The following is a 15588-nucleotide window of genomic DNA, read 5'->3' on the forward strand; positions in this document are numbered from 1 at the left end:
AATGTGTTATGCTTTGAATTGTCTTGTATAACAAAGAATTTCAATTTTCAAACTGAAGGTTCTCAAGTCACGTCTTATTTCAATGAACCATATCTTGTAACGTTTTTGGCCAACAATCTGCGACCCTCAATTGATTCTTTAATAGTGTATGGTCATGATAAATGCAACGTATGGCTTTTGTATGAATTTGGTATTATTCTAAAAATGTGAACATTAGGTAGAGGCCATTAGGCTGTAATGAATGCCTCCTTGCCTCCCCAATCATCACTCTACGATTGTCTCAGACAAAATATAGTAATGTGTTATGCTTTGAATTGTCTTGTATAACAAAGAATTTCAATTTTCAAACTGAAGGTTCTCAAGTCACGTCTTATTTCAATGAACCATGTATGAAGAGCCACATCCACTTTTTCGCTAGTTTAAAATGATTAGATGCTTAGCATTATAAATATGTCGTAGGCCACGAATCTGGGCCTATAAGTTACATAATAATAATGTTTTATTATTTCAAATTGCCATTAATTTTTATCTTAAAACGGCACATGAATTGTAGAAAGCATATATGGTCGTGATGACAGTACAGTTGGTGTCCTTGGGAGACAAGGAAGCATTAGGATTAGATATTTCTTATACCTTGGAAATTGATGTTAGCCTAATATAAACAATGAGAGACAGAAAATTTGTAGGGTGGCCAGTAATTGTTGGAAGAATTGCAAGAACAATACTTACATACATAGAAAAACACACGTTACTATCACATGCTCAATTCTATATCCATGAGTTCATGATTCTCGTTGTCCCCAACAGTTTTCTGCATGTATTAGTACATGGGGCTGGCTTGCAATGTACATACATTAATTGAATCCATATTCCCTGGCAGACTGAGTCAGACGGGTAGTAAAAATTCCCAATTAAAACCAGAATCCATGCACATTAGCCACTATGATATGTTTCCAAAAAAATCTAGAGTGTTTATTGCTGATTATTAATTGAATGGTTTTGGCCTATTACAGTTGATAAAATATATTCATCCCCATTCCCATATGCAGCGAACTAAATTCCCATGCATGTAGCATGTAGCATACTAAGCTTCACATGTCCTGAACCAATACAACAATAAAAGTATCATAGCACTGGACCCTGTGAGGCACGAAGGGGACATGTGAAAGACGTTCATTCAGTCATTTTGTCGAACATGTGCTGGAAATGAACAACCGCAGTGCATAGGAAACTAACAAAATGCAAAAACCGTTGGTGAGTGGTGAGTACATTGAGTTTGCTGACACTATTATTGCACGCCATTAATTGTTGTATCAACTAAGTTACTAGTGAAGTTGTAAAATTAAATTCAATGACAATAATGAGCTTGATGCTTATGAATCATGATCCATTTCATGACTTCCAAATTATAAACAGCTATTAGCACTCATAATTGTGGCTCAGGGGTTAGGGTCTCAGTATGATTGACCACATGATGCTAGTTCAGCTAGAAAACTATTGCATGTTATTGCCTGAAACCACTAATGCTATAAGCACGATTAGATTATGACTTAACTCACATGATTAGATTATGACTCAACTCACATGAAGGAGCCTCTACAACTCCTCATTCCAATTATTTAAGGATAAAAGAGTTATTATGGTCACACCTAAATAGAATGGTCAAGAAAACTAGTTTGTCTCACTTTTATATTTTTCCAAAAAAAAAAAATTATTGCATGAATCAAACCTTGTGACTCACTCTCTACTCTACTCAACTATATTTTGATTAATTCTCATGAACCAAACCTTGTGACTCACTCTCTGGCCGGTCATGACTATTTTGGTTGAGAGGTGTGGCCATAATTGCCAGGTTGTGGTCACTTATTAATCATAGAAAACTCACTTATTATACACAAGGGCTGCCAACCTTTACATATGAGTTGATATAATAATGTCCCCATGATTGGTGAGTGTTCTCACTAATTTCTTGAAATAGCATCCCAAAAATTCATAAATACAATTCCTAGTTCTTATTTCTCAGACTGAAAATAAAATGACCAATCCCACAAATTTCTTTGGGTGAGAATTCTATCACATAGTCATATATAGTTTCGAGTAAATCTCTCTCTCTCTCTCTAACTTTGTCATTTATACACATTAACTGCTCTGAGCAAGCAATAAGAATTTTTTTTTTTTTAGAGATAATTACAATATGCTGCTAATCTTGCAATTCAAACCCTTTTTCCCATAGACCCCTAAACACTTTGTACATGAGGAGGTACCAATTCAAATACAAAACCTTTGACAAGCAATAAACATTAATTTAGTATTTCTTTGTATAATATTAAAATCATTAAGTTGCTCAATTATTTGTGTGCAATTTTCTGCATTCTTTTTTTTTTTTTTTTATTAATCGAGATTAAAAAAAAGTTGATCAAATTAACTTGATGCATATATACATATTCAAGGTAGAGTTTATTTCTGTGATCTATGGCTAATAATCATTGCTAAAATTAATTCAAGGAAATATAATTGCATTGACATCGGAGTTACAACAATATAGCTACGTTTTGACAAACTTATATTTATTCATTATATATTAATAAGTTATTCACGGACCTGTAGAAATTTTTTTTAATAGTTTCTGTTGAACATTTGACCAAAGTACCAAACCTTATTACCCAATTTACTTGTCTCCGTATAAAAATTAACATGACAAAGTTTAGACCACGTATAACCATTTTGTTCTACAACTTCATTATGTAGAAATAAAATTAGTTATGAATCTATGTAAAAATGATTAATTATACACCCACCAAGACTTGTCAGCACAGAAAGTTATGAAATAAGTTGTGTACAAAGAAAAGTTGGAGTGACCTAGTTATTTTTTTCTACTTTACCTTTTTTATTATTTCTTTTTAAAATAATAAAGTGCTAAAGCATATTTATTTTTGTCAAAATTTGTATTTTTCATTTTCTCTAATTATCCATTAAATTTTCAATACATCAACATGATTATTTCCATAAATGAATATCTTTTATCACTTAAAGTTCTACATTTATCTTTCCCTCCATCTCTACTTATTGTAAGAAGACAAAAAAATAAAAATAAAAAAAAATAAATAAATAAAAAGGTAGAGCTATAAACAATGGCCATAAAATAAATTGTTAATCATGCATCTACACTGCAAAAATGAAGGTGAAAAAACTAAACTGCACTTTTTTGAATTGCATTAAATTTAATTTACAAAGCTCCAATATCTTCAGGATGTTATATTTAACAGGGACACTCTATGTTGGATTAGGCACCTGAATAGACCATCCAATCCAGACTCAATACTTCTGATGCCATCATCAAGTTTTTCTAATCTCTTCTGAGTCAATTGCACATGAACCTTGGTATCATTTTTTGGGATCTGTCCATGGAGGTAATAGAGAGCATGATCAACACTCTCTACCTCATTGAAAACCTTGTGGCTTGTCTCAGATTTTATGGACCCTGTGGACACCAATTTCTTTATCAGTGACCATCCCCTAGAGGTATTCATTGCTGGCCTTGACAGAAACAACATGAGAGACCTAAAGAAAGAGATAGTGATGGTGCTTAATTCTCTAAGCACTTTAATCACCACATGTAAATAACTATCTCCATCCAACTGGGTAAAGGACCCCATATGGCTTTCTAGTCTCTTCAATGCTCCAAGGGACTTGACAACATCCTTTTTAACCTTCTTTCTAAAGCAGATATAATCATTAATATTGCTTTCAATTCTTGATTCTCCACCTCTCCTACGTAGCGCCGATTGAAGTTCTTGCACATGTTCCTTCATGATCAAAAATAAGTCTCTTGCAGTGCCACATGCATCTAGCAATCCTAAAGACAAATCTAGTGCTTCTTCTACTAGCTTTCCATGATGATTGTGAAGAGCTTGTTCGGTGAGTGGGGTGTGAATTAGCTCCTCAACACAATTATACAATTCCGCAAGCCTAACCAAACCCATTTGCATGGTTTTGGCTCCCAAAGGAATTGTTGACGAAAGTGATGACAATTCCCAAGTCTTAAGTTTGTTTAGCTCTGCCCCAATCTTATGAGAATTGGGATGTAGTCTAGACGGCAAGCTAATGGACCTTGTAGTTTTTTGCATGCTACTAATTTTAGAGAAACCTGTTTGCAATAGCTCAAAATCACTATGTGGAAAATGAAGTTTGAACAACTGCTAGTCCCCAATCTATATATTACACAAAGATAAGGAACACCTAAGTCCTTCATGCCAACGGAGCAGAGTAGGCATGCTGTTAACAATCTAGCCAACAACCAGCAACCAAATGTTTCTTTAATCTTATGGCCATGAGATTAGCTATGTATATAGCTTCCATTAGTTAATTTAGTTTTAGCTTATGACGCTCAAATTGGAAACATGTATAGGTCAAGATAATCGTATGTCTCCTTGTCCTTGCCCCCGCCCCCCCAATCATTACTAGTACCATACCATCCTCATGACCAAAATTCATTCAAATTTTTGAAATTGTTTATGAACACCAGAGGCAGGCAATGTATGATTGTCTTATTTCAAATAACCAAAGAAAGGGAAACGACAGATTTCAGATAAGATTTAGCATAACAGTAGTGACTAGACCTTAAGACCAAGAATCTAGGCTGATTAAGTAATTAAGTAATTTAGGTTGGTATAAAAAAAATTAATTAAGAAAAAACCATTTTGAATAGGCTGTGAATTCCGTATAGGCCTGTACTTTAAAAGGGGACAAGAGCCTTTGTTTATTGGATTGGAGACAAGGTGTTAAAGGGGTATATCATTTGGCCATTTGGCCATTGTATTGCATTTCTTAGAGGATAAAAGAGATAGCATGTCATTATAGTAAAACATATTGAGTCGGGATAAGGGCAGCATTTTGTTTGCTCTAAGAGTCACAAAAGATCCTAATATAAAAAAAGCCCACAATCAAATCACATGCTTATTACATTGACCATGAGCACAGTCCAATATTCTCTCTCACCATGTTTCTACTACATTTGCATTTAGCAGCCTAAGATTAGAATTTATTCCCCAACAGAAGACTTGTTGAATCATTCAGTTTTTAGTATTTTACAGGAAATTAGAGGGAATGACATCTTCAATCTCTCACGGTGGAGATGAGTGAATTAAAGAAAGAAAGGTAATCCAACTATTCATTTTTTTGTCAAAATCAAGATCATTCACGGGAATTTATAGCCTGCTAACAATATTCAGTTGTTTCCAACTATAAGACATTTTTTTTAAAGGCCAACAAACTCATTTTTTTTCTTTTCTTTTTTTTCTTTTTTTGTATGGTACTTTACTTTCAAGAAATCAAGTATTGGATAAATTTTTTTTCACTTTTTTTTTTTTGTAAATTTTATATTATTAAGTGGATTATAAATATTTAAGATAATAATTAGTATATAGAGTGTGGACTGTGGAGTGATTTTTTTTTTTTCTTTTATATGGTACTTTACTTTCAAGAAATAAAGTACAGGGAATTTTTTTTTTCTTTTGTAAATTTTATATTATTAAGTGGATTATAAATATTTAAGATGGTTATTAATATTTAAAGTGTAGACTGTGGAATGATTTTTCTTTTCTTTTTTTCTTTTTTTTTCTTTTTGTATGGTACTTTATTTTCAAAAAATCAAGTACTGGGTAATTTTTTTTTTCATTTTTTTTTTCTTTTGTAAATTTTATATTATTAAGTGGATTATAAATATTTAAGATAGTTATTAGTATTTAAAGTATGAATTGTGAAATGATTTATCTTTTTCTTTTATTTTTCTTTTTCTTTTTCTTTTTGTACGGTACTTTACTTCCAAGAAATCAAGTATTGTATTTTTTTTTTGTAAATTTTATATTAATAAGTGGATTATAAATATTTAAGATAGTAATTAGTATTTAGAGTAGAGACTGTGGACTGTGGAGTGATTTATCTTTATCTTTTTTTTTTCTTTTTCTTTTTGTATAGTACTTTACTTTAAAGAAATCAAGTACTATGTAAATTTTTTTTTTTCACTTTTTTTTTTCTTTTGTAAATTTTATATTATTAAGTAGCTTATAAATATTTAAGATAGTAATTATTTTTTAGAGTGTGGATCGTGGAGTGATTTATCTTTATCTTTTTTTTTTTGAATAGTACTTTACTTTCAAGAAATCAAGTACTGGGTAAATTTTTTTCGCTTTTTTTTTCTTTTGTAAATTTTTTATTATTAAGTGGATTATAAATATTTAAAATGGTAATTAGTTTTTAGCGTGTGGATCATGGAGTGGTTTTTCATTTTTTTTATTAATTTTCTTTTTGTATGGTACTTTACTTTCAAGAAATCAAGTATTGGGTAAATTTTTTTTTTCCCCTTTTGTAAATTTTATATTATTAAGTCGATTATAAATATTTAAGATAGTAATTAGTATTTGAATTTTGACCATGAAGTAATTTATCTTTTTTTTTTTTTTGGTATGGTACTATATTTTCAAGAAATCAAGTATAAAGTAAATTTTTTTTTTCACTTTTTTTTTTTTTTTATCTTTTTGTATAGTACTTTACTTCCAAGAAATCAAGTATTGGATTTTTTTTTTTTTTTGTAAATTTTATATTAATAAGTGGATTATAAATATTTAAGATAGTAATTAATATTTAGAGTGTAGACTGTGGACTGTGGAGTGATTTATCTTTATCTTTTTCTTTATCTTTTTCTTTTTGTACAGTACTTTACTTTCAAGAAATCAAGTACTAAGTAATTTTTTATTTTCACTTTTTTTTCTTTTGAAAATTTTATATTATTAAGTGGCTTATAAATATTTAAGATAGTATTTGTTTTTTAGAGTGTGGACCGTGGAGTGATTTATCTTTTCTTTTTTTCTTTTTTTCTTTTTTGTAGAGTACTTTACTTTCAAGAAACCAAGTACTGAGTAAATTTTTTTCACTTTTTTTTCTTTTGCAAATTTTTAATTATTAAGTGGATTATAAATATTTAAAATAATAATTAGTTTTTAGCATGTGGACCATGGAGTGGTTTTTAATTTTTTTTATTAATTTTCTTTTTGTATGGTACTTTACTTTCAAGAAATCAAGTATTGGGTAAATTTTTTTTTTTCCCTTTTGTAAATTTTATATTATTAAGTGGATTATAAATATTTAAGATAGTAATTAGTATTTGAATTTTGACCATGGAGTAATTTATCTTCTTCTTTTTTTCTTTTTGTATGGTACTTTATTTTCAAGAAATCAAGTATAGAGTAAATTTTTTTTTTTTCTTTTGTAAATTTTATATTATTAAGTGGATTATAAATATTTAAAACAGTAATTAGTATTTAGAGTATAGACTATGAACTGATTTATCTTTATCTTCTTCTTTTTTTCCTTTTCTTTTTGTATGGTTCTTTACTTTCAAGAAATAAAGTACTGGGTAATTTTTTTTTCTTTTGTAAATTTTATATTATTAAGTGAATAATCAATATTTAAGATAGTTATTAGTATTTAGAGTTTAGACTACGAAGAAATTTATCTTTATCTTTTCTTTTTCTTTTTGTATGGTACTTTAGTTTCAAGAAATTAAGTACTGGATAAATTTTTTTTCACTTTTTTTTCTTTTTTAAATTGAATATTATTAAGTGGATTATAAATATTTAATATAATAATTAGCACTTAAAGTGTGGACTGTGGAGTGATTTATTTTTATCTTTTTTTTTTCTTTTGTATGGGACTTTACTTTCAAGAAATCAAGTACTGAGTAAATTTTTTTTTTCACTTTTTTTTTTCTTTTGTCAATTTTATATCATTAAGTGAATTATAAATATTTATGATAAAAATTATTATTTAGAGTGTGGATCAACTGTGGAGTGATTTTTCTTTTTTCTTTTTTTTTCTTTTTCTTTTTCTTTTTGTATGATACTTTACTTTCAAGAATTTAAGTACTGAGTAAATCCTATCAAAAAAAGGTACTGGGTAAATTATTATTTTTTCACAATAAAGGAGTATTATGCACCAATTTTGTCACAGGACTTGTTGAATTGCAAAGAGGACAAAAAGCTCATAAACCTTTAAGTCATTTTTGTCATTTCAATAGCTAAATATGAATATAGACAACTGAAAAACAGTCCCTAGTCAAAAATTAAATCCCCATCCGATGATTCATTTTCCAAATGAATATCAGACCAATCAAAGACATAAAATGGACCATGCACTGTACAAAGAATGCAAACTACACCAAAGCGTCACAGCTAAGCCTAAACCCAACACTAATCAAGTTAAAGGCCACGCCTAAATACAGTAACAGCTTCACAAACCAACCTTAACCAATAATCTAATAATCCATAAATGATAAATGCATCGTGTACAAAATTAAGTCATGAAATCAATTGACAAAACAGCTGAAGTACACTGATCTTTGTTGGCAATATTAAACAAGTTTACCCTCAGTTTCATGATCATTAAAACTGCAGAATCAAGTAAAACGTGCTGGAAACCCACAAGCTTCATTTCCAATTTGCCGTTTTTGCAAAACTATATGATATGACACTAGGACCCCAAATTACAAAATTCCAATTTTTCCTTTTCAAGTTATAGTTCCCTACCCTAGCAATCAAACAAGGAATAAAAACTACAGTTACTTCTTGTCAAATAAAAATAACCAAAATGGAAGAAAAAAGAAATCCCATACATGATACAAAGACCTACTAAAACCAAAGAGCAGCAATATACTCATAATCATTAATCCGAGCAGGGAAAGAATTTAAAATAAAATATAAGGAATTTGTACACCTACAAGAATCTATTCCCACACACACACACACACACACACACACACACACATATATATCTCACCAAGCAGAAATATATATTTAGAATGAATATTACATACAGAACCATACCTCCTAAATACTCATGTTTATAGCTATATTTCAGGCTAAAATGAAACCATTCATTTTGCTAATAGGTAGAAGTAGAACCATACTTCAGTTGGGACAAACTTTGAATTATATGAATGGCTTAAATGGAGCTGGAAATATTAAACTGCATGAAGTATGACTGTAAGTTAAAACAGCATTCTTTTCAACAACCTCAATAGAGAGATCTCCTTATGTTTGTGCTGAAGATGACCGAGCAAGACACTTGGGGAACTTCAGAGGAAGGGTTGTTACTGGCCGATCGTCAGATAACCCTTGGCAAGCCAAACCAAATGTGTATCCTAGTGCGAGAGCAACAGGAATTGCAACAGCATTACCAACCTGTACGTACCTGAAAAACGAAAATGTAAAGAATAGCAAATGAGAATGAGCAAAGACTAAAACCTATAAGAAAAACATCAATGACAAGTTGACAACACAAAACATCATATAATGTAAAAATCAGGCAAAGACAATAAAAGACCTCCAGAACTTTAAACATTAGACCCAACACAATAATGTCCCTTATATGTGTTTATAGTTGATAGATTTTACAGTATAACAAATTGATTACTTCATCCCATAGTGTTAGTCAGTTTAGAAAATTTAATAAATTGATTACTTCCTCCACCCCATATTGTTAGTCAGTTTAGAAAATTCAAATAGCGAAGGAAACAATAAATAGAGGTGTTGACTATTAAAATAAAAGTAAAGGGGAAGTTAGGAAAATTATTTATTAATTTTTCAAAAATGACTATATTTTGAGACATCCCAAATGAAATAAAGGACTAATAATTTGAGATGGACGGAGTAGTATTTTTTTCTTTCTACCAACAAAGAAAATAGGAAGATCCATTCTATATGCCAAGAATCAATGAATTTTGCATTCAAAATATATAAAAGGAAATTAAGGGTAGAAGAAAAAGGAAAACAAAGAAGCAATACTTTGAAGAGAAAAAATATATCACATAATAAAACATTACTATTAGTTTTGAAAATTGATAATTTGTTGCTGTGCATGAAAATTTCTTTATAAATATTAGATAACTGAATTTCTACTAGATTAAATGTATATTATTTAATTCTTTTTAATTTCTATATTTTAATAATTTATACTATCAATGTGTTATAATTTGTTTATTTATGTATGTGTATACATGCAAGTGTATTGATACACGCGTGTACACACATAAATATATATTGTGTTATAAACTACGTCCTCTACAATATAAAAATATAAAAACCAGAGGCAGATGAACAGGTAATGATCTGAACAAAAAAATATGTAACAATTAATCATTCCCAATGCTTGTTTCTCAACAAAAAAAAAAAAAAAAAAAAAAAATCATTTTCCTTGCTGCACCAAAGGCAGATGAACCAAACCCAACCTAGGAGAGAATAATACTGCACGAGAGACTTATATTGACCCATCCCTATACACCAGCTATAAAGCCAGACTATATTAAATATACCTCTCTTTGAAAGGCCCATAAATTTGATAACAATCAGGGAATCCTTGTAGTCTTGCATTTTCACGTATTGTCAGCACTCGATCTTGCACAGGGTGAAGAATGGCCTACCAAAACAAAGAGTATGAGCTACGACACTTTAAAAAAATGTAGACACGACCACACACTCACCCACAAAAATATGATATCTTTTATGAGGTTAAAAACCTGATTGTGAGGTTCTGCCCTGGTCACAACTGTTGGTACAATTTCATCCCACCATAAACGACCAAATGGCCTGAATTTCAGCTTAAATATAAGAAATTTATAAAAATAATATTGCCATTGAAATTCAGAATTCACATGGAATGGAAAAATGAACTTACTTCTTAGATTTCCCCTTGACATATGTCATCGCATACTCAGGGACCTGTATATATTAATACAAAGTAGAGAAAATTTCAGGTTGGGGTGAGATTTGAGTGTGGAAAGGGAGGGTAATGTGAAAAAGAAGATGTCTGAGAAAAATTTATTACCAGAGGTTTTCCAGAAGGAAGCATCTCTCTTGGAATCGATGAATCACATTCTACCTTTTTATCTTGACCAACCAATACACCACGTAGGTTCCTAAAATTGGCACCCTAGGAGAAAACAAGTACAACCATTGGAGGCACTCAAAACAATATGCACTGGAAGCATGCTTTTTAATTAAATCAAAAGTTTAAGCAATGAAACCTTCTTCTTAGGAATGAGGCACACTCTATAAAGATCATCTTTGTTCAACTTATAAGGTCGATGATCATACAGCATTGAAGGTTGTGGTACACTTTGAACATCAGCCATGTAACTCACCACATCTGAGAATAGAGAAACTTATAATCACACCACATTCATACTCCAAACTATTTAGATGAGTACAGAAAACAAGAAACAGACTATAAAAGAGATGCTATTTACTATCCAAGAAACTTAGATAAATGCATCTGACTTAATTTCACATAGCTTCTGAAAATTAGGCCATTCAAAACATCAATAACCACCATGAGGGAGTTACCATTATATCAATCAACCATCTAGCAAAAGCCATAGCACAAAGTCAAAAGAAAAAAAAAATCCAGAGCCAGAAAATCAACTCTACCTAACAACAATGTTGGAAATAACAAGGGGAAGAGAGATAAGAGAAACTTGCAAGGGAGAGAACATATGTTTTCTGAACCAAAGAACGGCTTAGTGTTTATTACACAAAAAGATCTTTGCTGCTGTCCAGCTAGTATAATATATTGTAAAGAGGAACCAAATCAAATTACAAGATAAAATAAAATTCAAAGAATTATTGTAGTTACACGTAAATGCAATATAACTGGTGGGAGTAAAAAGAACAAAATACTTGAGTTTTAAGTGATTCGTAAGGTTATCAACAACCAAAAAGACTATATTATATAAGATCCACTATTGGACCATGACTGGATGTGAAAGTAACAAGGACAAAACAAAATATCTGTTTAAAATAGGGTTTGTCTATGTCAAAGCATAACAATTTTAAGCTCACCATTTCTTTTCAATCTAATATATCTTTGGAACTCAGTGCGAGCTTTTGTACCTTAACTCCTTGCATCCTGACTTTCATCATTTGTGACCTAGAAAGATGGGAAGATACTGAATTTTCTGAAATAATCAACGTAACAACATATATGACTTAAAGATTCATAAAATAACACGTACAGGTGGGAGATCAGATATTGCATCCTCAAGACAAAGAGCTTCTTGCATCATACAACTATCATCATTATCAGATCTAACATGTATATCCTGCAATAATGACCAACTCTGTGTCATTATTTATGAAAGCTGAAAATAAAAAGGCAAATAAAAACACCAAACTCACCTCAAATTCATTTACTCGAATAAATCCTGTCCTTGACCTTATGAGTTGGCAACGAATATTGAGGCAGTTTCTGAAATATGAAAAACAAACATCAAATCATTTATCTTATGATTTAATGATACAGATGTGACCAATGCTGATTAATTTGTTGAGAATCCACAGTTGACCCAAAAATTTTGGGACTTAGGCTTTGTTATTGTTATATCATATGATTTAATGATACAAAAGTATTTATAAATGTACTAACCTCTGTAGGACAAGCACCCCACAAGAAAACCCGCATCCGAAATTGTGGCAAACCATAAGATCCTGCAGCCATCATGCCCAGTCTTGCTTTGGCATAACGCCCCAGAAAGCCACCAGCAAACTTCAATATATCAACAATGTTCTCCATCAAAACATATCTTGGCTTCAAGTAATCAATGATATCCATGAATACTAGCAATTGATGGTTCTTTACATCGTCTAAGGGAGCTTCTTTATTTCTGAAGCGGTTAAATCCGCTTACTCCTTGACAAGGAGGGCCCCCACAAATGATGTCAATATCACCCTGCATGAACAACGGAGTATATAAGTAAAAGGAAAATAATAATGAAGTCAACTACCACGAAAATGAAAATGCTAACTAACATAGATAAGTTATAAATAGAGGAGAATGGCTTACAGGAAGAGGCAATATTTTTGACTTGTACCCTTTCTTCACAAATTCCTGCAGTTTTTCTTTGCAATTGCTGGTGTATATATGTGTGAAATTATAAATGAGAAGGTGGGAAAATTAAATTAAGCAAAACGGTAATTGTGTATTTATAATCTTAATGATGATGCTTATGTCAAGGTCTACTCTCTCTCTCTCTAAACATGGTTTTGTTTTTTATTATAATAAGTAAAACATAGCTTAACCATGAGAAAAATAAAGATAACTTAGAGGTCTACATTCACACTAATGATAACTTACAGTTGATGGGTATTAATGATTTGGAGGTGATTGGGTGTTGAGATTAAGGGTTTGGATATCCTTAGGAGGTTTGGGTATTATACCCCCATCGATCTTAGCTTGAGTATAGTGGCATCGTGCTTGCAAAACCTCCTTCTCTTCACTGTTTGATCCCCTGCAACCATTTCACCAACCAAAATCCTCGAACCCGTAATCCTAATATGGCTAAAAATGTTGTTTTCTTGTCTAAAACTGTATGAATTTTCGTTTTTTGTCCCCAAAGTTTAAGAAGTTAGCTTTTTCATTCCTAGAAGGAAAAAAAAAATGAATTTTTTTTAATAGTTTAGCGATTAGAAATGCAGCAAAGTTTATGGGAAACTGACTCTTTTTTGCTTCCAGCAATCTCAACTCTCTTCAGCATATTCTGAAGCAAAAAATTGAACAAACACATTTGTATATGTAAATAAAAACTGGAGATTTTGAAAGCAATGAGGTAGTGAAAAGAGGAAGAGGGGAGGAGCAACCTTGGATTGGTAGCGGTGGGGCCATCTGCGACGGGCCTCGGCGGCCGAAAGTGGATTTCCGAAGAAACAAACGTCGGAATTTGTTGTGTCGCGTTTTGCTTTTCTCCGCTTGTTCGATACCAAAGAAGAAATGAGTTCATCTTTTTCACGCTCTTTGGATTTCTTCGCCATTTTCAACCAAAACTGAAGAGTTGAGACACAGAGAAGAAAAAACAGAGAGCCGGAAATGAAAATAGGAGGTAAATATGGATGGTTTTTTTTTTTTTTTTTTTTAATTTTAAATAGAGGGCGGGCTTCTAAATTTTTTAATATTTTTTTTACCGTTAATTTGGGGAGCAGAGATTTTATTGTTATTTTGGGAATGTGCGGGGATCAGCTATGGTGGACGACCAACCATTTATGATTTGCCACGTATGAGATTTTCTTTTTAATTCTTTTCCTTTCTTTCAGCACCATTTTTCTTAGACCAATTGTCCAAGTTTAATGTAAAACTTTATACATAGAGAAGATCATTTCTTTTCCTAATGTAAAATTCTTTCCCTTTTTTGTATTTTATCTTAGAGAAGTTCTACATACACAATATTTCACAACAAATCATAAGTTATTAGTTCAAATTTTAATCTAACATTAAGATTACTTTTTTACCCCAACAATAACAACCAGTAACAATTTGCTACTTAAGATTTATTGTAAAAATGTTACGGAAATATCATTTCTCTTTATTTATACTCCACTATATGTCTTTTTTTTCCATTTTAAAAGGTATTTCATTAGGAAAGTAAAAAATAATATATAGTAAGTTGTGATTTTTTTTTTTTTTTTGGAGAATTAAGACCTCGAAGAAACTTTATTAAATCATCCAAAGTCGGTTACAAGGGCATGATGAAGTTGAGGTGGAACATCCTTCATCCATACTGTAAGAGCATCCATAAGTCTTGACTGAACTAAATTATGAGCTAGAGAGTTACCCGACCTACGAGTGAGCGAAAAAGAAATATAAGAAAAAACTTCAAAATTCTGCTTAACTGAGGAAATCAAATGGCCAAAGGAAGTAAAGGACTCCTCCTCACTTCGTAAGGCTGAAATAATCAACTCTGAATCTCCCTTGACAATAATAGAGGGTAGATGGAGTTCAAGAGCGAAAGAGATGGCTCTAATCGCTACCAACGCTTCCACTTCATCTGAGGAAGATGGTAACTTGATTTTTTCGGAGATGGAGGCCATCACCCTTCCCTGGTGGTCACGAACAACAACTCCCAGTCCAGCTTCATCTATCTCACAAAATACGGCACCATCAAAGTTGATCTTGAAACTCGTCAACGGTGGTGGGGTCCATCTGACCTGTGGTTTTGGCAAGGCACCTAACTGCATTTTTGGGATTGGTAAAGCCTGGGTAAAGGTTTGGAGGGTCTGTGAGGCTGAAGGGGCCACTTGGGAGAGTGGGAAAGACTTGGTGTTGGTTTGAAGCGTATTTCGACAAGACCAAATAGTCCATACCAATGTAGGAAAGAGATCTGGGTTAATCTTCTCCTCCAATACGTGACTTACTAGCTTAAAGAAATTTGAAAATTTCTTAGTCCTTTGAAACAACCACATCGAGTCAGCCTCCCACATAGCAGACAGTTCTTGACAATCCCACAATGCATGATGGATATCTTCAATGGCCACGTGACAATGATCACAAACATCCTCGGCAATTACCTTACGAGCAACCAGGTTCTTCTTTACAAGAATCACTTCTCTACTTGCTCTCCACAGGAATAGGGATGGCAATTTTTGCCCGACCTGCGGGTACTCGGCCCGACCCGTTCCTAATGGGCCGAATTTTACTCAGTCCGATTAGGAATAGGGTCTGGTATGGGTTTAAAAAAAAAAAAAAAAAAAAAAAAAAAAAAAAAAAAAA

At 31.7% G+C, this 15588-nt stretch overlaps 1 protein-coding gene and 1 pseudogene across 1 annotated transcript; both read right to left on the reverse strand.

Annotated features, from left to right (window-relative positions):
- Positions 1 to 3245: 3245 nt before the first annotated feature.
- LOC112002267 (uncharacterized) lies at positions 3246 to 4127 on the reverse strand. The gene has a single exon (XM_024034425.2). It carries the CDS (start codon positions 4125 to 4127, stop codon positions 3246 to 3248), a length of 882 nt encoding a protein of 293 aa, XP_023890193.2.
- A 4624-nt stretch (positions 4128 to 8751) lies between these two features.
- Positions 8752 to 15588, reverse strand: part of LOC136061357 (putative DNA (cytosine-5)-methyltransferase CMT1) — a 21488-nt pseudogene continuing 14651 nt past the window's right edge.

The sequence above is a fragment of the Quercus suber genome, unplaced genomic scaffold (assembly GCF_002906115.3).
Source record: "Quercus suber isolate HL8 unplaced genomic scaffold, Cork oak 2.0 scaffold_1074, whole genome shotgun sequence".
NCBI lineage: Eukaryota > Viridiplantae > Streptophyta > Magnoliopsida > Fagales > Fagaceae > Quercus > Quercus suber.

Coding starts and splice junctions, on each gene's coding strand:
- LOC112002267 (XM_024034425.2), bottom strand. CDS start 4,127: ATGCAAAAAACTACAAGGTCCATTAGCTTGCCGTCTAGACTACATCCC.